The 25,338-nt window shown below is 39.0% G+C and overlaps 2 protein-coding genes across 16 annotated transcripts in view; both read left to right on the top strand.

The window, feature by feature from the left end:
- The window catches only part of samd10a (sterile alpha motif domain containing 10a), a 37,018-nt gene extending 28,581 nt beyond the window's left edge, over positions 1 to 8,437 (top strand). For 7 of the 12 annotated variants that reach the window (XM_077513323.1, XM_077513324.1, XM_077513328.1 and 4 more), the window contains exons 6-10: positions 4,256 to 4,437; positions 5,727 to 5,814; positions 7,460 to 7,628; positions 7,702 to 7,848; positions 7,996 to 8,437. In XM_077513323.1, coding sequence (XP_077369449.1) covers positions 4,256 to 4,437; positions 5,727 to 5,814; positions 7,460 to 7,628; positions 7,702 to 7,846 — 584 coding nt within the window. In that variant the 3' untranslated portion in view covers positions 7,847 to 7,848; positions 7,996 to 8,437. Of the gene's footprint in view, positions 1 to 125; positions 2,214 to 4,255; positions 4,438 to 5,726; positions 5,815 to 7,459; positions 7,849 to 7,995 lie in introns of those variants that run through there. The other 5 variants (XM_077513329.1, XM_077513332.1, XM_077513331.1 and 2 more) reach the window with 5 other exon arrangements.
- A 469-nt stretch (positions 8,438 to 8,906) lies between these two features.
- On the top strand, positions 8,907 to 23,364 carry uckl1a (uridine-cytidine kinase 1-like 1a). 4 transcript variants are annotated; one of them, XM_077513307.1, is made up of 16 exons: positions 8,907 to 9,031; positions 9,644 to 9,763; positions 12,301 to 12,488; positions 13,427 to 13,533; positions 14,864 to 15,034; positions 15,389 to 15,460; positions 15,558 to 15,747; positions 15,915 to 15,976; positions 16,627 to 16,643; positions 17,606 to 17,704; positions 18,464 to 18,557; positions 19,580 to 19,642; positions 19,717 to 19,839; positions 20,753 to 20,860; positions 22,110 to 22,263; positions 22,417 to 23,364. In XM_077513307.1, the coding sequence occupies exons 2-16, from the start codon at positions 9,744 to 9,746 to the stop codon at positions 22,497 to 22,499; spliced, it is 1,551 nt and encodes a 516-aa protein (XP_077369433.1). In that variant the 5' UTR covers positions 8,907 to 9,031; positions 9,644 to 9,743; the 3' UTR covers positions 22,500 to 23,364. The 4 variants fall into 4 exon arrangements, with proteins under 4 accessions (XP_077369433.1, XP_077369432.1, XP_077369434.1 ...); XM_077513306.1 differs by having other exon boundaries at positions 8,913 to 9,031; positions 9,611 to 9,763; XM_077513305.1 differs by lacking the exons at positions 8,907 to 9,031; positions 9,644 to 9,763 and adding an exon at positions 11,491 to 11,824.
- Positions 23,365 to 25,338: the final 1,974 nt, after the last annotated feature.

Here is a 25,338-nt window from a genome sequence, read left to right as displayed (position 1 = left end):
GATACATGGTATCGGTACTCGCCCATCCCTAATTGAAATGATTCAAAATCTGCGCTCTCAAAGTCTGTGGCTCATCCTCAAAGGCCTTGTTCAGACTGTTAGCTAAAATCCGATTTTTAGCCCATCCAGCTGTGATTTTTGTCTGAAATGTCTGTTTGGAAGGATGTTCTTGTTGACCTTGTGGTGCCGTTTGTGTTGAGTAATCAATAGCCACTCTTGTATGTTCACAGTCATGCAAAAGAACAAACAAGAGTAATTGGTCATCACTGCATAAATCTGGACTTGCGCTCCCGGGCTGGAGCACTACAATTTATTGTATTGTTTAAAAAAAACATTAATTTAGTGGGGGGGTTTTATGCTTTCTTGAAAATGATTAGCTCTTTCTGAGGCATTAGTATCACAACAGAGACAAACACGTCCTGAGGAAACCTCATTTGGAGGCCACATGTGGAGTCAGAGGTCAAAGGGACACTTCACACATTCACCAAAAGGAGCAGAATGTTTGCGGTTGCCAGGCTCCAGCTCGTGTATGCACATCTGGACAACATGCGCGCGCACACACGCACACATTGACTGATGTCTCTTGAAGAATTCTTCTGCTCAATCCTTTCAAATCGCTTCAATATTCGATTTTATTCTTTTGTAACAAATATAGAAATAGATACTGCGTTATAATGTGTATAATCAAAATGTTCATGTTAAGATACATTATGTGGACAAAAGTATTTTGAGAGTTAGATATATGTCAGAAGACTTGTGCTATATATTGGTGGTTCTCAAATGGACTGCAGCTAATACATGTCATAGGTTTTTAAAAAAATGTATTCCTACATGCATAGGGACCACCGTAGTAATAAAACACGCCAATGACTGATGATAACATAGATATAACATCCCTGCACAAATAGTATCTTTTTTAAGAACAAATCGTTTTGTCCTTGTAAAGATGACAACTTATCACCCGCCCACCTAAAAAAAAAAGAAAAAGAAAAAAAAATCTACTTCATTCTCATAACATTTCAGGATTTTTCTTGAAAATAGGCAAACTAAAATATAAACATAATTTAAAAAAACCCATTTTGAATTGATATAAACATAGGGCAGTTAATTTGCATTAGCATGATGAGCTTGTCCTTGGTAACATTTCTCCCCTTGATCCAAAAAGTCTGATAATCCCTGCTGTACGTTGACTGCTGACAGACTAATACTGCCCCCTGTGGTAATTGCGAGAAACTGACAATGCTGCTGCTCATTATTTATCCGCACCGTCGCACAGCTAGCTGACCATCAAATGTAATAGAAATTGCAAGATTACAATCGATATGTATAATATTCATAGCGTAATTTTGTGAATAGTGAAAACTCAAGATTTGATGCACCCCAAAAGGTATAAAATTGTCTAATAGTGTACAGTTGGTGTGATACCAAAACAGTTTGTCATTTCAAATTCAAAGTTACCCTTAAAAAGAAACGGCTTATAGATGATTTTATGGAGACAAAATGCACCAAACAACTCTTTCACGACTTCCTCCACGCTCAGTCAAGTTCCTTTACACCCATATGCCACCAGATGACGCCAAAGTGCATGTAGCACGTGTATATTGCTTTGGCACCATCTTGTGGCATTTTAGGGTATTTCAGAAAGTGCACAAGAATGGTGAAAAGACAAGTTTTTCAGCGAATAACAGAAGATAGACTCTAAAAATTATTGTCTTGAAAGATAGACTTTTGATTTTGCTTTTCAATAGTAAAATCATTCCTGTGTGGAGTGTGCAAGTGAAAACCATACAAACGCGTGGATGGATTTTCTCTCACATGTGACGGCGTGCCACTTCTTTTATCTTCCATTATGACAGAGGGCCCACAGGCTCGCGCAAATCTCCAGTCGCTTTTCATGAGCTTGTTTGTCAGTCTTCGCTGGTTGCTTTAATTACAGGCCCGAGGCTGCACTTTAACTCCTGCGTGCTCTTGAGAAAGAGCCGCACGTCCCATTCTCACACACACGCGCGCGCTGGCATGCGCGTCATGGCGTGAGCCAGTCAGTGAAAGCGGCCAATGCGCGTCACCACGAGCTGCTTTGGAAAGAGCTTCGTTGGTTGACTCGTTGGGTAGATGATGCTGAGAGGATGCCAGACAGCGTCTCTGCTGTTGTCCGAGACCATGCGCGACCTCCGTTAAATCCACGCAGTGTGGAAGCACCATGGCTGTTGACGGTAGGCCCCTTGCTTTCCTTCATTCGGCACTGAAAGCTGCAACGATGGGTTTGTTTGAAGAAACTTCCCACTACATTAACTCTAACTAGGAAATCTAAAAAAAAAAAAGCCACACTTTAACTTTTGTAGGACTTATTATTAACATGCTTTTTTTCCCCTAACATACACACATTTTATTATAAAAACTATTTACAGTGGCACCTTGAGATACGAGGTTTTTCAACTTGTCATTGGTTTGCCAGATTGTACAACAATCCTTTAAAAAAGAGGCTTCAAGATGCTTCTTGCCACTGCCAGGTGAATTTACTGTCAAATACACTAAGCAAAGCAAAGAGAATTACACTTTGTGCATTTTGAATAACTAACGTAGTTTTGCCTGTAGGTAAGTCCACCAATTAATTTAATGCTAACTATTTTTACAACAGAAATGGTGCCATTTCGAAATCCAAAAAGAAATCCTAAAAACGATTTACATGTAAACAGAAAGCTGTGATGTAGCTGGATTTCAAAAGAAATACATTGGCACCTTCAATTATGAGTTTAATTGATTCCATTACCATGCATGTAACTCAAAACACTCAAAATTCCAAATGCAAATCATAGTTCCCCATTGAAATGAATAGGAATGCCATTAATCTGCAACCCCCCCCCCAGCCCCTCAAAAACGTCAACTTCATTTTTTATTTTTTATGAGGAAACTAACACTTCTATAATGTTATGCTTTATAAAAAATCTACCATCATTAAATGGAATGTAAAGAATTCAACACATTTTTTGCTTCAAATCAATGGCCTTTGTGCTGCTCCTTTCAGTATGAACACTTTGGCCACCTGGGGGCAGTCTAATAACAAACATATTGTACATTAGGGCTGCACAATATTGTAAAATCATGCGATATGCCATATAGTTGTTGAATATAGCGATATCGATATTATTGCGATATTTAACGTACCTAAGAAAATGACATTTTTATGATCTAATGAAAGAATTTCATTTTACATGCAGCAAAAATAAGTAAACTCAATATATTAATTAATTGTAATTATATCTCGATAATGTTCAACTATTGGATGGCGGTGCATATTTTAGTTGGCGGCTGAGTGGTTAATTTCAGATAAAAGCATAAAATTCCTGATGAAACTTAATGCAATTCTTTGCGATATGCATATTGCATGGGCTACTATCACAATATCGATAGTTTTTTTATATATTGTGCAGCCCTACTGTACATGACGATGGTCAAAACTACTACTTTGTAAGCTGCAGTAGTGTTTGTCGCTCTTCGCTGAGGATCAAGAATATATACATTATCTGAATATTGTTCTATTGTCTGTCAATATGTGTGCAAGTCAAAACAAAAAAAATCAATGGCTGGTTCCTTGAAAATCTTGCGAGTCAGGTCACTCATAGCTCAAGGCGCTACTGTATAACATGCCATAAACAAAAACATAGAATTGCTTAGCATACATTTACCTGCACCAATGAATAGATGAAAACTGAAAAGATAAGACTGTTCTTGCCTTCATTTTTTCTGCATGCATCTCCCGAAGATAAAAGTCCGCACACCCCTCCCTGTTTTGTAGCATAACGCCAGTCCCTTCTGACAGACTGTCCTGTCCTCTTTACAAATTCTTTTTAGTCAACTCAAGATGTTACACGCAAACACATCTGCGTGCTGTGCTCCAAACGCATAAATCAGTAATGAAGGGTTGCTTCATTGCTGAATTACTTATTGCGTGCCAAGAGAAGCATGTTTACTGTCTTACCGCACGTTCTTTAATTAGCCCGCGTTGCTCAACCGCCTGCTGTTGAGCGGGCTTGGAAGTATGCCTGCAAGACCCCCTCTGGCCCTAAACAAACTTGCACATTTTTTCACCGCTCTGCAAAGTTTCAAACATCCCAAGCCCAAATTCTGCCTCGTGGCCGCTCTGTTGTTTTCATCTGAGCGGGTACGAGCACGTCGTTCTCGATGACATCACCGCACAGTGACAACAGGGCTGTATCCCATGTTGATTGATTTTCGTGATCTTTCCTCTCCACAGCGGCGTCCAGTTTTAGTTTCTGCCGGCCAGCCGTGGAGTACCGAGACCTGCCCGATGACATTAAAGAGCAGCTGAGCGCACGAACGGGTGGCAACCTCACCTGGCACGACGGCCGAGGACACAAGTCGGCGGGAGGCCGGGCAGTCAAGCTGCTGCAGCGGCCGGGCGCGGACGCCCGTCAGGTACACTGCACGGGGGTCATCACCTCCCACTTTCACTTGTCAAAAAACAATTTCTTTAACAAAATAAAATAAAAACGAAAATGCTTCTTAAAAAATGAAAACTAACTGTAAAATGTCCTTTATTTTCATCTTTAGTAAGCCTTTGGGGATGATTTTAAATTTGATTTTAAGTAGATTTATTTTGAAATTAACCAGAATAAGGACGTTCGAAAATGTGTCACACTGAAGTGACATCATCAAGCAGCAGCCAATAGAAAAGTACCTTGATGATGATGAAGATGATGTCACTCCCATGGTGTTTTTTGAATATTGCGCCCAAGTAATACACATTTAATAATAATAATAATCAACTAAAACTCAAAACAAAATACAATCTAACTAAAATGAAAAACTCACATACTTGTGAGTAGATAGTTACTGCCAAGTCCTGAGTGAAATCCAGAATGAAATCCAAATGTATACCTATTAATATGATGATGCCATCATACATACTTGCTGCATTCGAGGATATATCCGAGTTGGTTTTTCCCAGTTCCGACCTGAAAGCATTCGAGGCGAAAGTAAACAACCAAAATGGCAGATAGTGATAAAAAAAAAAAATATTTTGGTCTTTAAAACTCATTTTGACCTCCAGCAAACTTACTTTCTTGCAATTTTGCTTCATTTATTGTTTTTATTTTATTTCATAAACATTCCATACAGTTCAGTAATTCACCGTATAATTTCATGCAAGGGAGATAGCGGCATACTCTCACGTACGTTGTGTTACGTTGACGTTATGTCAAATATTTATGAATGAAAAAAAGCTATCTAGTTTTATACACGAGGAAATTGTTTTACCATTCACAGTCTGTGGTTGCCATTGTAGAGTGACGTCACTTGTGGTCCGGCGGTGAAATCAGGGTACTTTTTTTTTCCTCCGGACTTCGCAAGTCCGTTGCACACCTCCTAGTTTGAACTCGGAAAAGTCCGACTTCCGACCATCCTCGAATGCAGCAATAGTAACACTTTCTGGTGTGGATTCTGCTGCACACCTTGGAGAGAAACGAGATTGATTTAACATCCTGTCAGGCTACAAACCAGGAGAAGCAAACCCTGACAAGCTGTTATAACTGAAACGTCATCTTGTACATTTCTGAAAATATGCGTTGGTAGAATACTGTAAGTTCTGATGGTATTATTGATCCTCCACTGCATCCCTTTGTAAAAGAGGCAGAAGATTTGAAAGGACAAAAAAATGTTGACAATGCAGCAGTGGGTCATTACACGCGGCCTCTTTGTGAACACAGAATGGAGGACGTTATGTTCCCTGCGGGCTGGTTGGCTGCGTCTCCAAAGTAGCACGGGCCGTACCACTCGCTCTACATAGCAGCACTGGTGAGATATTTGCTTGCTTGTGCGTCATTATTGATTGGGAGACAAAATGTTACACATTCAGCCCTTGTGTCCAGTTGAAATGGACCGTCTCAGCCCGTTATCTGAGGTGGCGTTGTTGCTGTCTTCAACAGTCAGAAAGCTGCTGGCTGCTGCAGCAAACTGTCTGATAATGCAGTTGTTGGCTCCCTTCAATCCCATTGGATGCACAATATCACGTGGCGCACGGCTGTCACACTTGTTTTCATCGTAGTTTTGGATGCCCTCAGGAGGGATGCTTAGCATGGTTAAACCACATAAACGTTTCTTTTAGGGGTGTAACATACACTGAAATCATGTCTGTGTATGTATCTCGGCTTGAAGTTGGCACCAGATTTAATTACTACGTTTCCATACTAGGGTTAAGGTTAAAATTCGAGTTTCTGAAAGATTCAGAGTAACTACTTTACATTACTTGTGAGTAGATAGTTACTGCCATACTTCTAAACTTTCTAAACTGCGACGAACGGACAGCGTAATGACGGTAATCATCATATAATATATTTAATCATCATTTCCACTTTTTATCTTCAACAATTGATAAAAGACATTTTTTTCATGTCATTCACCACACTCATGATGTAGAAAAGAGGTAACCCATTTTCAGTTCCAGTTTTACTGGATTTTGAGTGATTTTGCAAGGCCCACAGAATATTGTGTTCTATTGCTATAAAAACATGGAACCTATCAAAAGAAAGATTAGTTTTCTTCTTCTTTTTTCTTTCTATCTGTTTCCATTTTGCAGCAATTAGCATTAGGATATAGATACGTTTCATCATTATTCACAAATCTATTTAGAATTCTGAGCAATTGAGCTTTTTTTCAACATGGCCCTGGTTGATCTTCTTTGCTCTGCCACCACCTGCTGGCCGTTTGTGTAATAACTACCATTTCTTGAACCGTTCTTTGCAGTTGAGAGGCTTCATCAAAGCCTTCTGTATGCTCTAGCATAAAAAACATGAACATAAATATGTCTTTGGGACAACTAAAACATTTAAAATAGAACGTATTACACATTTTTGGGAAAAAATGATTTAATAACCTGAATAAGAGCACATTTTGTTTTTTGAGAATGTTTACATAGCCTTACAAAACACGAATATTGCCAATATTTGGAGTTTGAAAGGGTTATTGACTGCATGTAAACGTAGTAAATATGATGCTTCAAATCAACCACCAAAAGCTTCAATATTTTCTTTTTGGGAAAGTGAAACATCAAGAGTAAAAATAATCCTTCATAGCCATACAGTCAGAGCAAAAATCACTTCAACATACTTCCTTGTCACTAATTACTACTTTCCTATTAACCTTTGCTTTCACAGCCTAATCGGGTGTTTCAAAAAGAGCACAAATCCAAAGAGCAATAGCTGCGGATTGGTTCCACAGATAAAAAAAAAATGCAAATAGATCAAATGGCTTTACAGTTAGCGTGTGGGCCGAGCGCCATTGTCTGCCGTGAGTTTGCACGCGTCATGGAGAGATGGCAGAAGAGTGAATGAGAAAAGGACTTTAAACGTGCAAATTCAAATGATATGACTGGCCACATCTATGCTATCAGCCTTGAGTTTTGTGTCATTGACTGTGTTTTGCGCGGCGTCCCCGCCCGCAGTATCGTTCCAGCGACAATTACAGCATCTACAACACCAGCCCGGCGCAGCCCAGCTTGGTCCGCCCCGTGGTGCTGTGGACGCAGCAAGACGTCTGCAAATGGCTGAAGAAGCACTGCCCTCACAACTACCTGGCCTACGTGGAGGCCTTCTCGCATCACGCCATCACAGGTACGCAGTCGGCGCCGTCAGGAACGCAATTTGCTGCAACCCAAAAGTGATTTGTAACCGTTGGCACGCGGAGGCCGGGCGCTGCTGCGTCTCAACGCCGACAAGCTGAAGAGGATGGGACTGGTGCAGGAGACGCTGAGGCAGGAGCTGCTCCAGCAAGTTCTTCAGCTGCAGGTTCAGGAGGAAGGACGCAACCTGCAGCTGCTCAGCAGGGATGAAGGTCCGCTACCACAAATTTGGTGACACTTTTTATTGTTTTGGTTTGTTTTTTTTGTCTTTTTTTTTTCAAAAACTATATTGTGCTTATTTAGAATTCAACAAATTGACAGAAGTGAACTTGTGTTGAACGCTCCATTGTCTTTCTCAGGTTTCTTTGAAAAGAAGTCGTAAGTGGACGGTCACAAATGTGGACCTATTCAGGCCTGCCACAAAGACAAAAACATTCTGTGGGATGAATGACAGAGCACAGTACACAGACTGATGAGGACAATCGCTTCTGTTGGGATTTATTATTATGTGTCTTTGTTATTTTTATAGTTGTGTAAACCATGTCGAATCACTGAATATAATTAAAACACCAACCAAAAAAAGCTGTCTGGCTGAGTATGAATTTATGATCATTGGCAGTGATGACAACATAAAGTTACTGTAGTTTTACTTTTCATCTGTACGTGAGTATTTTTTTCTGACAACTTTTTACTTTTACTTCCTAGATTTGAAATCAGATACCTGTACTTGGTGGTACTCCTTATTTACTAGGTTTGCAACTTTTTTTCCCAAGCTACAAAGATGATGCCGCAACGTGTAAAAAAAAAAAAAAAAAACTCTCATAAGGGGGAAACACAAAAAAATGGACAGCAGCAACATGCAGGGATGTGAACCAGGCAAAATGAACACCCACGATGCAACAGATGGTGAGAAGCAAGATATTCCCCTTCTATGGCCTTATTTAAGAGAATTGTTTGTCAGAAAGAAGAATGTTCTGGGGGGGGGGGGTTGTTTGTTTTTTGTTTTTTTTTGCTCATGTGAGACATGTGAGACATGTCAATTCAGCCCTGATTATTCTGCCAGAATGTAGCTTGAAACAAATGCTGTGTCCAGTAGGCCTAATATTATTTTTTCTTCTCAGTTGAGTACTATGTCAGTTAGTGAAAGTGTGCAGCTAGTTAGCTAGCTAGTTAGCTAGCTAGCTAGCCTAGCTAGTGTTGCGGGTGGTGGAGATTGGCTTATGTGTGACGGAGGAGAGAGAGAGAGACGCGAGGGAGGAGTGCGCATGCGCGAGTGGGAGCGGAAGAGTAGAGAGTGTACGGGCGAAAGGGAAGCGTGGTTAGAGGGAGAGATGACAAAAAGTGTGTGTAAACTGAGAATAAAAAGACAACTACAGTGCGACCCTCTGTCTCCAGGTGCCTCCTTAAGCGACGTGTTACGGGAGTTACCCCCGGAGGCGACTCCGGCCCAGGAGCAAAATCCTCCCCTGTGCCTCCTGACCACGGTCGGGAGACTGAGCAGGAAAAGGTGTAACACTAGCTTTGTATTCTCGTGTGCCAAATTTGTCAGATACAGTATTGTATTGTGTATAATTCCCAGTATAAAACCAAAACAAACAAACAAAAAAAATCTATTTCAGAGATTGTACTTTTCTACTGTACTGAAGGAATTTAATCAGTACTTTTTTTTTTTTTACACAAATATCTGCACCTAACTTGAATCAGAAACATTTAAAAGTGTCAAATAATGCTGAAAGTAAAATTTATAAAATGTCAAACATTTAGGAATTATAATGTGAGTTTAGTATTTATATATTTTGTTTTGTTGTAATTTTATGTGATGGGTCTGTATCGGGCAAAAATAAATCAGGTGCTGTAGCGTAGCCTATAGTTTTTTTGGGGTTAATTTATTTGTTCAAAGAGATGTGTTTTCGTTTCTGTGCTGTGTATGGAGCCGAAATAAATAAATAAATAAATCATTCATTATTCATTCAGTACAGTGTGACTACATTACCCATGATTCCTCAGTAAGGAAGTCTCCGTCCGTCATCGATGGCTTGGAGCGTTCGACGCCGGCTGGCTTCGACCCCAAAACATTACTTTGGAAGCTGGACTGCAGGGGAAGATAATGTCGTGCCGCTCGGACAGGTACCCGACGACAAATATCTTCTCATTTTTTCATAGCATACCGGCCTTTTTTTTTTTGGCTTATTTGTACGGTCGACGCTTCAGCGGTGTCCTCGCACTGTATGTAAAAATATTTGCACACAGTTGGAATTGCACTTCTTAAGCATAAATAATGATTCCACTGTAAATTGTCACTTTTTCAAGACAACTGCAATTTAACGGTTGAGCTTCAGTTTTGTTTTGTTTTTCCCACGTGTCGTCTTGCCACTAAAGTAGGTGACGTGATGACGCATTATATATGCGACAGTGTAAGTAAAAAACAGGAAAAGGTAGTCTTGATATTGACGATTTCAGAGAGTAGAATTAAAAACGATGGCGAGCAATACTGTCACCAAAATGACATCTAAACAAGATTTAGGAGCAGTGTGAGTGTAGGCCAGCAGAGGGCAGGAGATAGGTGGGAATCTGAACAAAGTTGAAATGACTAAGTGCAGAGCTGTCAAACTTAAACTACGTAGCTTAGGTATCACCTAGATAAATAAAATAAGGGTCCCCAAGTACCACTACCACCACAATAGCATTGAAAAATGAGGCAACTATTTACTCCTAAAAAGTATGCTTGAAATGATTATAACTTTGCCACTGTAATGTTGTGGATTAGTTTGAACAGTACTGCACTTGGGGTAAATTTACAAAATGAAATGTTCTACATTAAGCATTCAATTAAAATCTATTGCGAATGAAAGTTAAATAACAGCTTTACCTTAGAAACGTTTAAAATTCAATCAGTTTTTTAAGATTAAATGCAAATGAATCTTGTACTTAAAAGTTAAACACCATTGAATGTTTTCGGGGGGGATCCACTGGTTTGTCGTGTTGTTTGTTTGGTAGCCAGTTACAACACTACACAATGTGGTTATTTATTTATTTTTAATGAGCCCATCGTCCATAATTTGCTGATTAATTATATCCAATTATAACCTGTGTACTTTGCCATTACAATTTGCTGGTACCAAGTGTTTGTAACTGAAAAAGTTTAGCTGAGTGACTTTTTATTTTTTTTTATTTTTATTTTTTAAGTCCTAGTATGCAGTATGCATATTTGTTTGCCCACTTGTGACATCAAGTCTTTTTTTTTTTTCTTCTTTTTTTTTTTTTTGATTGGCCTCATGTGTATGTGGTTTCTTTGGAATAATTTTACGGCTGCAATTAATGACTGTTTCAGTCAGTGTTGATTATTTGTTTGATTAATCCTATTTTTTTTTAATCATCCCTTCTCTCAGGAAATTGTGAATTGACAGTGCAAAAGAAATGCATACACATAAATGGATTATAATGAATTTCCTGGTTTGTTCCATAACAGCTGTCAAGAAATAAGCAAAAATTTTGATTTCTCAAGTAAAAGCAGATGTTTGCAAATATATAATTTTGAGTAATTTCAACACAAAGATTATCAGTCTTTAATGAAAAATTGGAGAGTGTTTCATGTTTAGAGGCCGGAAACAAAATATTTGAACAATTTTAAGTTAAACAAGGTCTACCCATCCACGACAATAGGAATAGAATATCATTCAATATTTAAGTGCTTTGCTGCCATCTTGTGGCATTTTTAGAGAACTAGTCCAAACTCCGTTTGGAATGTTTTGTCTTTGTGGCCCTCAAGTTTTCCCTTTGCCCTCTGCCTTTTTCTTATTTCCAAGTGCTTCTATTAATACCAGCCAAGCAGCTCGTGTTGCCAGTGTTACACTGATCCTCTTAAGTGTCTGCCACATACACGCATGCATGCATGCATGCTGAGAGCAGCGAGGATACGTGGGAACTTAGACTTAAAAGTCGAAGGCACATAAGCCGGGTTAGCTTGAGAAAGAGTCGAAATCAAAGCTGCCTACATTATGACTACAGTAGATTTTCTCATTTACGAATATTTACGAAAGTTGGGACAGTTTTGAGGGTCCATCACCGTTGTTTTGAATTGGTTGCCATGGAGACACGCCCGATGGAGAGTTGCAGGTTGTCAGCTGAGGCGGATAGAAGCCTGCAGGATTGTAGTGGAGCCAGAATCTCTGGCTGTTGGTCCCTCAGGTAGGAAATTCTGAACTCTGTGGTGCAAGCAAGATGCTCATTATTATTATTATTATTATTATTATTATTATTATTATATAACTGCATCACTTCACGTGCTGTTTGATCTATAAACAGTATGGAATTAGTCTCTTCAGCTGGGGTTGATGCTGGGTCAGAGGCACACTGGAATGCTGTAAAAAAATAAAAAAAATAAAAGAAAAACAATTCAGGGTGGGGGACTTGAGTACTTTGTTTGAGAACAGACAAATGAAAAGTGAGTACAAAGAGCCAAAGCAAAAGAGCAATCTTTTGGTTCTTGTGTTGTGGAAGTCTGCATTTTTGCCATGTACGAATAATAGTCTCAGTAGATGTCAGAGTTTTACACCAAGTATAACCTAAAAAAAAAATAAAAATTCCTCTGCAACTACCACCAACTTGGAACAACATTTAAAAAAAAAAAAAAAAAAAGTAGCACGTGTGCTTGTGTTTTCCAGCGGCAGCGGTGAGGACTCGTTGGACCGCCTTTTGCCCCCCGCCAGCGGCCCTCGCCGGAAGAGCGCCACGTCGCTGAGTAAGACGGAGCCGCCCCTGCTCCGCACGGGCACGCGCACCATCTACACCGCCGGCCGACCTCCCTGGTACGACGAGCACGGAGCGCAGTCCAAAGAGGCCTTCGTCATAGGTATGGTGCACCACCACGAGTCAAGTACAAATACTTTTAAGACAGTTTTTCCGGTAATCCGTACTTTTCATGAGCATTTCTTTTCCTGATGCCTTTTTACTTGGACTCCCTACATTTGAAAACGGATACCTGTACATTGTACTTTACAAGAATAGGCTCACATGACTGAAGCCTTGTTGGCCAGGTCTTTTTTTTTTCTTTTTTTTTTTATTATTCTCAATATAAGCAGTAAGTGTTAAGTATAGAGCCTGATGTACTTTATATATAAAATATCTCTATTTTGATAACTTGGCACAACAACAAAAAACTGCACGCAATTTTTATTTCTTCTATTATTACATTTGTGCTTACTGAGAGCAAAAAAAACTGCACACAGCTTTGCTGCAAAATTTACTCCTGACAGCACCATCGGAACTGAGCTGACACAAAACAAACCTAACAAAAAACACACCATGGTGCCAATATATATCTTTCTAGACTAGATGAGAATTTTTGATTGCTTTTATAGCTCATAACATAAAAAATTGTGCATGGGGAATAAATAGCGTGTCCAGCTTTCTAGAGTCTTTTTTTGTCTTAATGGTCTGCAATCAATCGAAGAATCAAGATTTTAACCACAGTTCACTTTCTGTCTTTCTATGTACCAGTATTTATTTTTGTGTGTGTGTGTCATCATTCACTGAGATTGACAAAAGTCTACCGTAATTTGACAAAGTGAGGAGTATAAAGTACAGGTATTAGTTTTCAAACGTAGGGAATAAAAGTGAGAAGCCATTTGAAGAATAAATACTCTAGTATGTAGAAACGTGACCAATCTACAAAAGTGCAGCTTAAGTTGTATTTGGGGTGGCAGCGCCTGCCCCGCTTGAGGCCGCTAGAGCCCATGAGACAACCGGGCAATGCAAGCGTAACGTACCAACGATTCTTTTGAACGTCAGGCTTGTGCGGGGGCAGCGCCTCGGGGAAGACCACAGTGGCCAACAAGATCATAGAAGCTCTGGACGTGCCGTGGGTGGTGCTGCTGTCCATGGATTCCTTCTACAAGGTGACACTGGCGGCCATTTTCAAAAATGCTTTTCCTCTTCGGAATACTTTTGGGTTTTTCACGTATTTAATTTTGACTTGTGCTATTTCATTTCATGTAATTTTAATCGGTGTTTCAATCAGGTTTGCTAGTTTTTATGAGTTCTTTTATTTTTATTTTTCATTTACGTGCGTAATTTTAGTTTGCTCGTTATTCATTTTAGAATTAGTTTTGGCTTCCTTTTTTTTTAGTATATGGAGTAGGGGTGTGAATTGCCTAGTACCTGACGATTCGATTCGTATCACGATTCACAGGTCACGATTCGATTCGATACCGATTAATCCCGATACGAATTTATAAGTCGATTGTTGCGATTTTTTTCATTCAAATTTAGAAAATACTAATCAGTAAGCTTGTAGAGTGTAAGATTTATATGAAAATGTATTATTTATTTATCTGAAATTTCAGTCTTATAGAGGTTGTAATCTGTTTCATGTTTGAAAAGCATTAAAATAAAATATTAAGGCTTAATGTTCCGTTCATATAACATTCTTCCATGCTCAAGGTGTGAATCCTAAAGAAGAAGAAAAAAAAAAAAATCGATTCTGCCGATTATTGAATCGATTCGAGAATCGTGCGATGTAGTATCGCGATATATCGCCGAATCGATTTTTTTTTACCACCCCTAATATGGAGTATTTATGAAGTGTAAGATAAGAAAAGGCCGCTAAGTATTGTGTAGTAAGGTTAACTGCAATTCTCAAACAATTGTTTCCAGCAATACCGAAAAGAATACAATTTAAATAAACCCTAAATGCTCATGTAAGATATTAACTGAAAAAGATGAAAATGAAGGACATTTTCGCTGTAATTTTTGTTATGTAAACATAAGATGTAGTTTTGGATAGTTTTTATGTTTTTAAAGCATTTTTGTTATTATTTTATTTTTATTTTTTTCACTTGTCATTATCCCATCAATTTTTGTTAACTATGATGAGCTTGGTTCAGAGATGTGGCTTATCTTCGCGGACTTTGCGAATCACATGGCACATATAGACAGACAAACATTGTCCTATTTTTTGACTAAAGGGATGAAGATTAATTTAAAAAACATAATCAACAGATTGATCAATTATTAAAATAATCCTTGGTTTTCTGTGTCAATTTTCCCTTGGTGCGTGCAGTATGTAAAAAAAAAAAAATCTGTATCTCTTAGTGGGCCAATAGTTGTGCAAATTGACCTGTGTGCAAACTTTTCAACATTGAGTTTGCAGATTATTATTATTATTATTATTATTATTATTATGTTTGTCTGGCTTAAACGGGCTTTGCCTTTGTTGTGTCTTGATAGGATTTGTCTCCTGAGGAGCAAGCCTTGGCGGCGAGTAACGACTACAACTTCGACCATCCGGGGGCCTTCGACTTTGAGCTTCTGGTGGCCACTTTGCGCAAACTCAAGCAGGGCAAGAGTGTGAAGATCCCCGTGTACGACTTCACCACACACAGACGACAGAAAGACTGGGTGAGTTTCCTTAACTGGCTACATTGTACAGTTTGGTGGTTGAATCTCCACTCATGTCATTGGGGACTTGAAAAGAGTTTCTCAGGGTCTTAATAGCATGTATGTAGCATGCTTTCATCTAAAATACCTCAACATCATGATTTATAGGCATTTTTTACCGCGTATTTCTTGGCATGAAATAGTTTTAGGGGAAAAAAAAAACTGTTGCCCGAGATTGCATCTGAATAAATCTTTGGTCAATCAATATTGCTAAAAATTTTGACAAAATAGCAAATAAAAAAAAAAACTTTGTGAAAACGAATTCAGTCGAACTGCGCTTCTCAATGGCGTGTCTGTTGTGTCCCGTCTCTGCAGAAGAACGTGTACGGCGCAAGCGTGATCATCTTTGAAGGGATTATGGCCTTTGCAGACAAACATCTTCTTCAGGTCATGTGAAAGAAAGCGTAGCTCCACCTCATGTTTTTTGAAAAACCAAGTGAAGCTTATTGAAATGGTGGTTGCTGTTTGCTCGTGCCGTCCGCAGCTCCTGGATATGAAAATCTTTGTGGACACGGACTCGGATATCCGGCTGGTCCGCCGCCTCCGCAGGGACATCACGGAGCGCCGGCGGGACATGGAAGGCGTCATCAAGCAGTACAACAAGTTCGTCAAGCCGGCCTTTGAGCAGTACATCGAGCCCACCATGAGGCTGGCCGACATTGTGGTACCCAGAGGTGACACTTGTTACAATATACAATAAATACATTTGGTGTTTTGAGCACGCTTTTGCCAAGACCAAATTTGCTATCCACTAAAGCAAAAATTTCCACTTGAAACATGAAAAACTCTTAAGTTATGGCACTTGTAAGAAACAGTCCTTGTCATTTGTCTTCTCTTGAAGGTGGTGGCAATATGGTGGCCATCGATCTGATCGTGCAGCATGTGCACAGCCAGTTGGAGGAGGTAAGTTGGCCGTTTGACGTTTGGCTCCATCTGGTGGAAGAATCTTGCATCAAGCAACCAATCGGCAGGTCAAGACATACTGTAACTAAGTGCTTGAAGACATGACAAAAATTATATTGTGGTGACAATTTGCCATGAGGGATTTGAAAAATAACTATACATGATTTGTTTTTTATTTTTTTTTCATTTTTTTCTTCTTTTTTTTTAACACCTGAAGCATTTTGCCAAAGATGATTCTCCAAAATGAAGACAAAACCAGCCTTTTTTGTGTATATACTCTTGCAAAAACAATTTGCCACAAAAAATTGAGCTCCTTTGAATCACAGCCATTCAAGCTTTAAATATCGGGACAAAAACACTGAACAAGAATAATATTCAGACCAGTTAGATTTTTTTTTTTTAATTAAAAGTCTCATCATGTTCATATTTTGTAAGAATTATAGTTCAACAAGCACTGAAATATAGGGAGTTGGTTTTTAACCATCTCGTAGAGAGAAATACAAAATTGTGGCCATGTTTCATGATTTCCCTGAAACTTTTCAAAATACACGTGATTTTCTTGGGTGGCGTATTATTTTTGGCAATTGCAGCTTTGGGCTATTTTCTCTTCTCACGTTCTCTGTCTCGTCTGCTACTTTCTGTTCATGCAGCGTGAGCTCAGTGTCAGGTACGCTCTCGTGTTGGCGCGCACTCATCATGGACATGAATGTCAGATTCACTTGAGGCCGTGTCATTTATTTCAACGCTTCCGTTTCCTGGCTTAAAACAAGAATTAAACACATGGGTCTGAATTTATTTCAGATTTATAGGGTGAAATACTTTACTTGAATCATTTAAGTGCTGTTGAATGTTCTCTTTTAAACCCTGACCTGCACACAGTATTGTTCAGGGTCAAGTTTGAACCTGGCCAGGAATGTACTTGTATCTGACTCAATTCAGTCCAATACGCATCTTTTTTGACATGTCATAATCGTCCTAGTTCTTGCGTGACCTTGTGCCAACACGGCCAACATTTTACCACAGAAATCACGGAATACCGGCAGGTGACGATGCTGTTGTCGAAACTCATCACTTCATGGCAAAGAAAAGAATGCAGGAGAGGAAATATGATTTAACGTTAAAGGGCATCATGCATGAATCACTTTTTCACTTATTTTTTCACATTTCACTTATGTTGCTTAGATATTGCAAAATTCATCTTCAGATTGAGGCCAAAGATTCTCAATCTCAATCCAAAAAGAAATTCTTCCATGAATGCTTTTTTGTTTGTTTTTGTACTTGAAAGTTCCTTTCTGTTGTAAAGTTAAACAAATACTAAATAACAATCAAATGCTCTGCCTGTATTTCATATCTTTGTTGTTGTGAGCATTGGGGGCCTAAAAAAAACAAAAAACGTTTTTTTTTTTTTTTTTTTTTTTTTTAATTAATTAGTCACTTAATTTGTTACCTGAATTTTTTTTCCTACCAATGGCAGCACAGTGGTTGTCAATTGTAATCAAAATCAAAATGTATTTGATATTCATGCCCATGATGAATGTGCTTTATCTAAACTTCTGACCACAACTGTTAGTTAGCACACTTTAAATGTGATTCTTAGGCGGGGTTTTTTTGGGGGGGGGGTGAGTACAGAGCTCTTCTGGCGTCCGCCCAGCAGACGCAGTCACTGCCGCAAACACTCAGTGTGTTGGAGAGCACGCCGCAGGTCCGAGGCCTTCACACCATCATCAGGTAGCTCCGCCCGCTTCTTTTTTGCATGGTTGCACCACCAGGGTACTTCCGGACTCCAGAAAAAAACTAATAAACAACTGCTAACTTTAACTGAAAATGATGACAAAAACTTGTTGTCAGGGGTTGTGCAGCACAGATTTATATATTTTTTTTGTCTTTTTGGTCCATATATGACATGTATTCCAATTTTTATAATATAATTCATAATTATTATTATTATTATTATTATTTCTATTATTATTATTATTATTGAAATTAATTGTGTGATAAAATGACTGAATATTGAAAAATAAAAACCTTCTACACAATGCCGCTCTAAAAAATAAATAAATAATAATAATAATAATAATAATAATAATCCAAACTGAGCATCATACCTTGTAGTGTGAACGTAGCCTTAATTAGCTAGTCCCTTAATGGTCAAGTTAATTATGTCTAAATTCCCAACACGTCTATTTTTGAGTTAACTCATCTGTTAAATGTTATTTGCAGCCGGCAAATTCACCCCCCTGTAACATCTTCTCGACTGACACTTGGTACATTCAAAGTAAGGCAGGAGAGAAGAAGTCGAAAAATCGGCATTCAAACTATTTCACGTTTTCTTAACCAATCACACTGAGTTTTGGTCAAATGACATGTTAGGATTGATTTACTAAAGGTCCAATCAGAGGTCGCTTGAGCTTTTGTCACCAGGAAGTACGTGTGACGTCATGTCATTCAGAAAAGTTCTTGACAATCAATCATTTCTCTCCACTGCAGGAATAAAGAAACCAGCCGAGATGAGTTCATCTTCTACTCAAAGAGATTAATGCGTCTTCTTATAGAACATGCGCTCACCTTTTTGCCATCACAGGTGTGTGCTTGGTAGCTAACTACAAAGACAACTCTGCCTCGTCAAAGTGGTTCTCATATCGCTGCTGTCCAAATTTCATATTTTTACACAAATCTCGCTCCATCCTCATGTGGGAATGTTATTTTTGCAATTAAGTGACCAATCTAAAGTGTTGAAAATAGCTTTTGGGTTTTTTGTTGTCTGGTGGGGGTGGAGGTGTGTGTGTGTGTGTGTATGCGTGTGTTGTTGTTGTTGTTGTTGTTGTTTATGGCTTCCTGAAGCATGATGGTTTTGCCAATGAGAGGCGGCATCAGCTTTTTGAAAGAGCTTTTTGCAACATGGCTCTGGTTGATCTCTTATACTCTGTTGCCACCTGCTGGCCGTTTTTGTAATAACTACAATTGCTTCAAGCATTCTCTTCACTTCAGAGACTGCATCAAAGCCTTATGTATGCTCTAGAATATAAAAAAAAAAATGTATAAATTACATCTTTGGGAGCATGGTAGTATTTAAAATACGTACGAACATATTTATACATTTTGGGGAGCAAATTGGTTAATATTAAATTTGTGGAATGAGTTATGAAGCAAAATCCAGCCATTTTTATGCATCTCAGGGGGCGGGCATTTTGCCACTTGCTGTCGACTGAAGATGACGTCACAGTTGCTCAGGGCTCAGGCAATGACCAATCACTGGTCACCTGTTTTATGAAGCTGAGCTGTGATTGGTTGTTATCGAAGACCTGAGCAACTGTGACGTCATCTTCACTCGACAGCAAGTGGCAAAATGGCTGCCTCCTGATACTGATAAAAACTGCTGGATTTTGCTGCGTAACTCATATTCCACTAACGCAATATTAACCAGAATACCGTATTTACAGAACATATTGTTCTTGATGTTTTTATTTGTTTATTTATTTATTGTTTTGTGTTGCTAGCCAAAATATGACTTGCAAGCCTCAGTGGATGAAATAATGCTTGCATGTTTTGTTATGCTCTTGACTCACGCTCGACCACAATTGAGGTTTTTTTGTTTTGCGTCAGCCTTGCATGATCGACACGCCGCAGGGCCACGAGTACCAAGGCCACAGATACGGCGGCAAAGGGGTGAGCTTTGTCCTCCGTCCAAGCGAGCCTGCTTCGCGGTGACAGGCTGCTGACGTGTTGACTCGTACCTGCAGATCACCGGCGTGTCCATCCTGCGGGCGGGAGAGACCATGGAGCCCGCTCTGAGGGCCGTGTGCAAGGACGTGCGCATCGGCAAGATTCTCATCCAGACCAACCTGGATTCGGGCGAACCCGAGGTAGGAGCCTTCAATCAGGTACACTACATGGCTTAGTTGTAAGATTCTGAGGAGTTTTCAATTGGGAACCTTCGAGGGGAATCGGAAGAGAGGGAAGCCAACAGAATATTGTCTTCTGTCATAGAGAAACCTACCTGAAAGTGGAAGTCAACCTTGAACATCTCTTGACAATATTGTTATATGTGACCTCACAAGTCTCAACATGACATTCCAATTAATATTACATTTGTGGAATATAAGTTAAGCAGCAAAGTCCAGCTGTTTTTAACCATCTCAGGTGTGGCAGCCATTTTGCCACTTGCTGAAGATGACATCACAGTTGTTCAGGCAACGACCAATCACAGCTCACCTGTTTTTACTGACGCTGAGCTGTGATTGGTTGTTACTTGAGCTCTGAGCAACTGTGATGTCTTCTTCACAAATGTCATTTTTTACAAACTTTAATTATCATCTGGCAATATGCGTCTATAATCATGGCCAAAGATTTCCGTTATGATATCTACCTACAGCCGGAAGCATGAAAAGCAGGATTACAGATGATTTCAAATTGAATAAGCAAAATATTTTAGGCTGATTTTGAAATACTTCATATTTTCAATCTTCTTCTTTCATAAACACTGTCAGTGCCGCCTTTTAGTGGCCAGCTGAGAAATTGCACCCAAAAATAATCGTGAGGCAGTAAAAGCTATATAAAATGTACCAAAAAAATAGCGGGACTGTAAACCAACAATATTTACTGTGTTTAAAACTGTAAAAAGTTGTGCTTGTAAAAACCTTTTGAAATATGCTTTTTAATTGTAGAACATGAAAAGACGAAACGTTGTTTAGCGATCATTTATCTTCACGTGATGGGTGTCTCCTTGGCAACTACCCCTCCTGCTCCTGCAACCATGGCAACACGTCTCCTTCCCAGCTCCATAACCTGCGTCTGCCCAAAGACATCAGCGAAGATCACGTCATCCTAATGGACAGCACCGTGTCCACCGGGGCTGCTGCCATGATGGCCGTTCGAGTACTTCTGGTGGGTTCGCCCAATCGACAGGGCACACACACAGGCATGTGTCACCTATACACACCGCCACAATATTATGGCCTCACAAAGATGACATTACTGATTGTTTTGACACAGCGTAAGTATGATTTATTCCTGTGGCTTGTCAAAGTGCACTGTATCATACCTTAAAGACCTCTGCAAAATTCTTATTTTCTCTGATTGTGCTTTAGCATAAAATCCACATTTTTATTTGAGTCTATAAACTATGCTCATAACCAATTTTCCACTGAAAACGGGGAAAAATAGAGAAGAAAAATCCTGGGAAAAAAAATCTTTAAAAATATTAGCAAATGAAGTTGTGAATATTACTTTTTATATATATTACTTAGGACCTGTCACCCCCACACCAAACACAATATATATATATATATATATATATATATATATATATATATATATATATATATATATATATATATATATTAATCACTTTCATTTTTTGTTATTGAATATTTGTATTCAGCACAATATTATAAAAATATAGAAGACATATTTGTTGTTGTTCACATTTGTAGATACTGTAAAAATTTGTGGTGTTTTAAGATTAATGTTTACAAGCAACAAATGTCACTATAAGTTGTGAATATTGAAATGAATCGTATCGAATCGAAAATTGTATCGTTCCCAAACTTAATCGAACCGTATCGAACCGTTCTGTTCTGAAAGATAATCGTTTTTCAATCGAATCGCAACCTGTGTATCGCGATACATATCAAATCAGCCTCATTTCAGAGATTCCCACCCCTAGTTTTCAGCATGCACGAGTCGACTCAAGTGTACACACTGGAATAGCGGAACAAACAATAGAGGAATTAAAGGGATTTTCATTTTCCACCTGGATAGATTTTTATTTTTTGTTTTATAAAAAGTATTTACAAGAAGTCCAGAGAAACTGCCTATTTTGTTTTTCATTAAAAAAAACTTTATTTTCATGTATTTGGAACTCCGTTTTTACCGCATTATTTTTATGTTGAGATGGTGTTATCGGCAGCAATTAGCAAGTAACTAAAAAAGTAACTTTTAATCTAACTTAGTTACTTTTAAAATCAAGTAATCAGTAACGCAATTTAGTTACTTTTAAAACCAAGTAATCAGTAAAGTAACTAAGTTACTTTTTCAAGGTAACTGTGGCAACACTGGTTATCTTGTCTATGGAGAAACAAAGTATGTGCACTACCCATGTTTGACACAAGATGGCGTCTGTGCATGTATGTAGGACCACGAAGTGGCGGAGGAGAAGATTCTGCTGGTGTCGCTGCTGATGGCGGAGCTGGGCGTGCACTCAGTGGCCTACGCCTTCCCCAAGGTGAAAATCATCACCACGGCTGTGGACAAGAGCCTCAACCACTCTCTGCACGTCAATGCCATCGGTGAGTGATTTCTCACGTGCGTGATTTCTGATCCACTCACTCCGTATAGAGCAGCTCCAACATGCAGTTTTCCCAAAATGTTGAGGATATTGGGCGTTCCGAAGAATTTTCAGGATCAACTGTTGGGTGCATGTCATGCTTTTGTGCTTTCAGGGGATTTTGGAGACCGCTACTTCGGCACGGATGGTTTTGACAAATCCAGTGATGAGGAGGAGCGGGACCGGCGGCCAGACTAGAGAGGGAAGCAATTTAGTCCGTCGCGATCAAAATTTGATTTATGGCCTCATTCGCTTTGATGTCCTTTGATGACGTAGGATGAAACGATAAAAATGATCGCTCGGGGGTCAAGAGGTCACGATCAAAGGCCTGGTATGACGTAGGATGGAAAGGGAACGATAAAAATGATCGGTCTGTACTCATACTGAAAATCAAGATCAAGCGAGCTTTTGCCCTTCTGCTCCGTCACGATCAAAGACTTTTTTTGATGACGTATGAAAGGAAAACGATAAAAATGAGGGTTAGGGTTAGGATTTCAAAAAGAGAGAAGTGTGCCTGTGTGTGCAATATGGGGGGAGGGTGGGGCGGTGGGGAAGGAAATGGCTGGTGAGGGGTGTGCGTCTGTATGTCTGTGCAGCACGAGGATGGAAATGAATCGAGCATGATAAACCTCTAGGGGGGAGGGGGGGGACCCCCAAGAAGGAGATTATAATTGACCGCTTTTGATAAAAATGTAAGAAGCGACGTGGTAGGCCGATATGATTAATCCCAAGAGAGAGGAATTGGGGTGCCCTTTTGAAGGTGCTAAGGAGTACACGATATTTTAAAAGGAGATATGGCTTTCCTCTTTTTGACCGCGTCTGTTTTTCTCATATTGACAGGAAGACGAGGTGAGATTTAAAAGCGATAGAAAAACAAAAAATAGGTGGGGGGGGTGACGATTGTTTTATGACTTTAGAAGAATGTGTGTGGGCGAAGCGGATGGCTTTCTTTTTTTTTTCCTTCCAGATGTTGTTAAAAAAAAACACGCGCGCGCACACATACACAGACCTAATAACAGACTTATATTGGAATAAGATGTATGAATAAAAGAATGAAAAAGAATGACGAAGGGTCGACTCTTTCTTTTTTTTTAAAAAAGAAAAAAAAATATGTAGGAGGAGCTTTTCGATACAGACATTTTTGTAAGAGTGAATTTGGCCCAACAATACCTTGAGGTCTGGAGATAGAGAGAGAGATGCGAGAACATGATTATGGAAACGTTTGTGACATTACAAGTGAGACATTCTTTAAAACCAAGAATTGGACCGCAGCAGCTCTTTTTTACGGAGATTTCAACGCCCTACAAACAAAAGTACAAATGATTATTAAACCCGCTTGAGTGAAAGTTGGAGAAAATGTGCTCGAGTGAGGGGTGGGGGGCGTGAATGAGGGCTTCAAAATGGTAGGAGGAGAGAGGTGGGGCGGGGCTTCAATTGACACGAGGAAGAGAGAGAGGAGGAGGGGTGAATAGGGTTTCAGATGGCAGGAGCTAAAACAACTTGCGCGGGTGATGTGTTGCAAAAAATAATTGTGTATCGCTGTCATGAAGGTTTGTATTGTTAAACAATGTTTGATATCAATGAAACGTGAGATGATGATATAGGAGCGTTAATCGATTTCTATTTCTTTAAATAGGTAGAAAGTAACTTATTTAAAAAAATAAAAAGTATACCCCCTAAAATAATTTACGCCCGTTTGTTTGACCGCCTCTTTTAGATGTTTTCGAGGTAGTTCCAACCCTTAGACAGATAGACATTTACCCCTCCCCGAAAGATTCATCTCTGAACGCAGGATGACTGAAGGTAACTTATAATTTTTATAAAATATTATGATGGAGATCTGGGGAATTATAATAAATTGTACATGTATTTTATAGAAACTTTAGTAACTGCCGATATAGTTTATAGACTGTATGAGTTTTATATATATATTTTTTTTTGAAGAATCTAATACGCTGTCTTCTATTTTAGTTATTGAAGAGGATGATATCTTTATAAAAATAAAAAAAAATCGAATCGGCAAAAAAAGCGAACCGGACAAAAAATCGAATCGGGAAAAAAATCGACTCGGCAAAAAAATCGAATCAGCAAAGAAAATCGACTCGGCAAAAAAAATCGACTCGGCAAAAAAAAATCGAATCTGCGAAAAAAATCGACTCGGCAAAAAGAATCGAATCGGGAAAAAAAATCGACTCGGTAAAAAAAATCGACTCGGCAAAAAAAATCGACTCGGTTTAAAAAAATCGAACCGAAAAAAAATCGACTCGGCAAAAAAATCGAATCGGTTTAAAAAAATCGAATCGAAAAAAAATCGACTCTGCAAAAAAAAATCGAATCGGACAAAAAAATCGACTCGGCAGGAAAAAATCGAATCGGCAAAAAAAAATAGACTCGGCAAAAAAAATCAAATCGGCGAAAAAAATCGACTCGGCAAAAAGAATCGAATCGGCAAAAAAAATCGACTCGGGAAAAAAAATCGACTCTGGAAAAAAAATCGACTCGGTTTAAAATAATCGAATCTAAAAAAAAAAAAAATCGAATCGGTTTAAAAAAATCGAATCGAAAAAAAATCGACTCGGCAAAAAAATCGAATCGGACAAAAAAATCGACTCGGCAGAAAAAAATCGAATCGGCAAAAAAAATCGACTCGGCAAAAAAAAATCGACTCGGCAGGGAAAAATCGAATCGGGGAAAAATCGAATCGGGGAAAAATCGAATCGGCGGGAAAAAATCGAATCGAAAAAAAATCGACTCGGGAAAAAAAATCGAATCGGGAAAAAATCGAATCGGGAAAAAAATCGACTTGGCAAAAAAAATCGAATCGGCGAAAAACAATCGAATCGGGAAAAAAATCGACTCGGGGGGAAAAAAATCGAATCGGGAAAAAAAATCGAATCGGCGAAAAAAAATCGAATCGGCAAAAAAATCGACTCGGCAAAAAAAATCGAATCGGAAAAAAAAATTAATAGGGAAAAATCGGGTCGGGAAAAATCGAATCGTCAAAGATCGAATCGTCAAAGATCGAATCGTCAAAGAT

The sequence above is a fragment of the Festucalex cinctus genome, chromosome 2 (assembly GCF_051991245.1).
Source record: "Festucalex cinctus isolate MCC-2025b chromosome 2, RoL_Fcin_1.0, whole genome shotgun sequence".
NCBI classification, from domain to species: domain Eukaryota; kingdom Metazoa; phylum Chordata; class Actinopteri; order Syngnathiformes; family Syngnathidae; genus Festucalex; species Festucalex cinctus.
The sequence above is the reverse complement of the archived record's forward strand: the minus strand, read 5'-3'. Positions and strand labels throughout refer to the sequence as shown.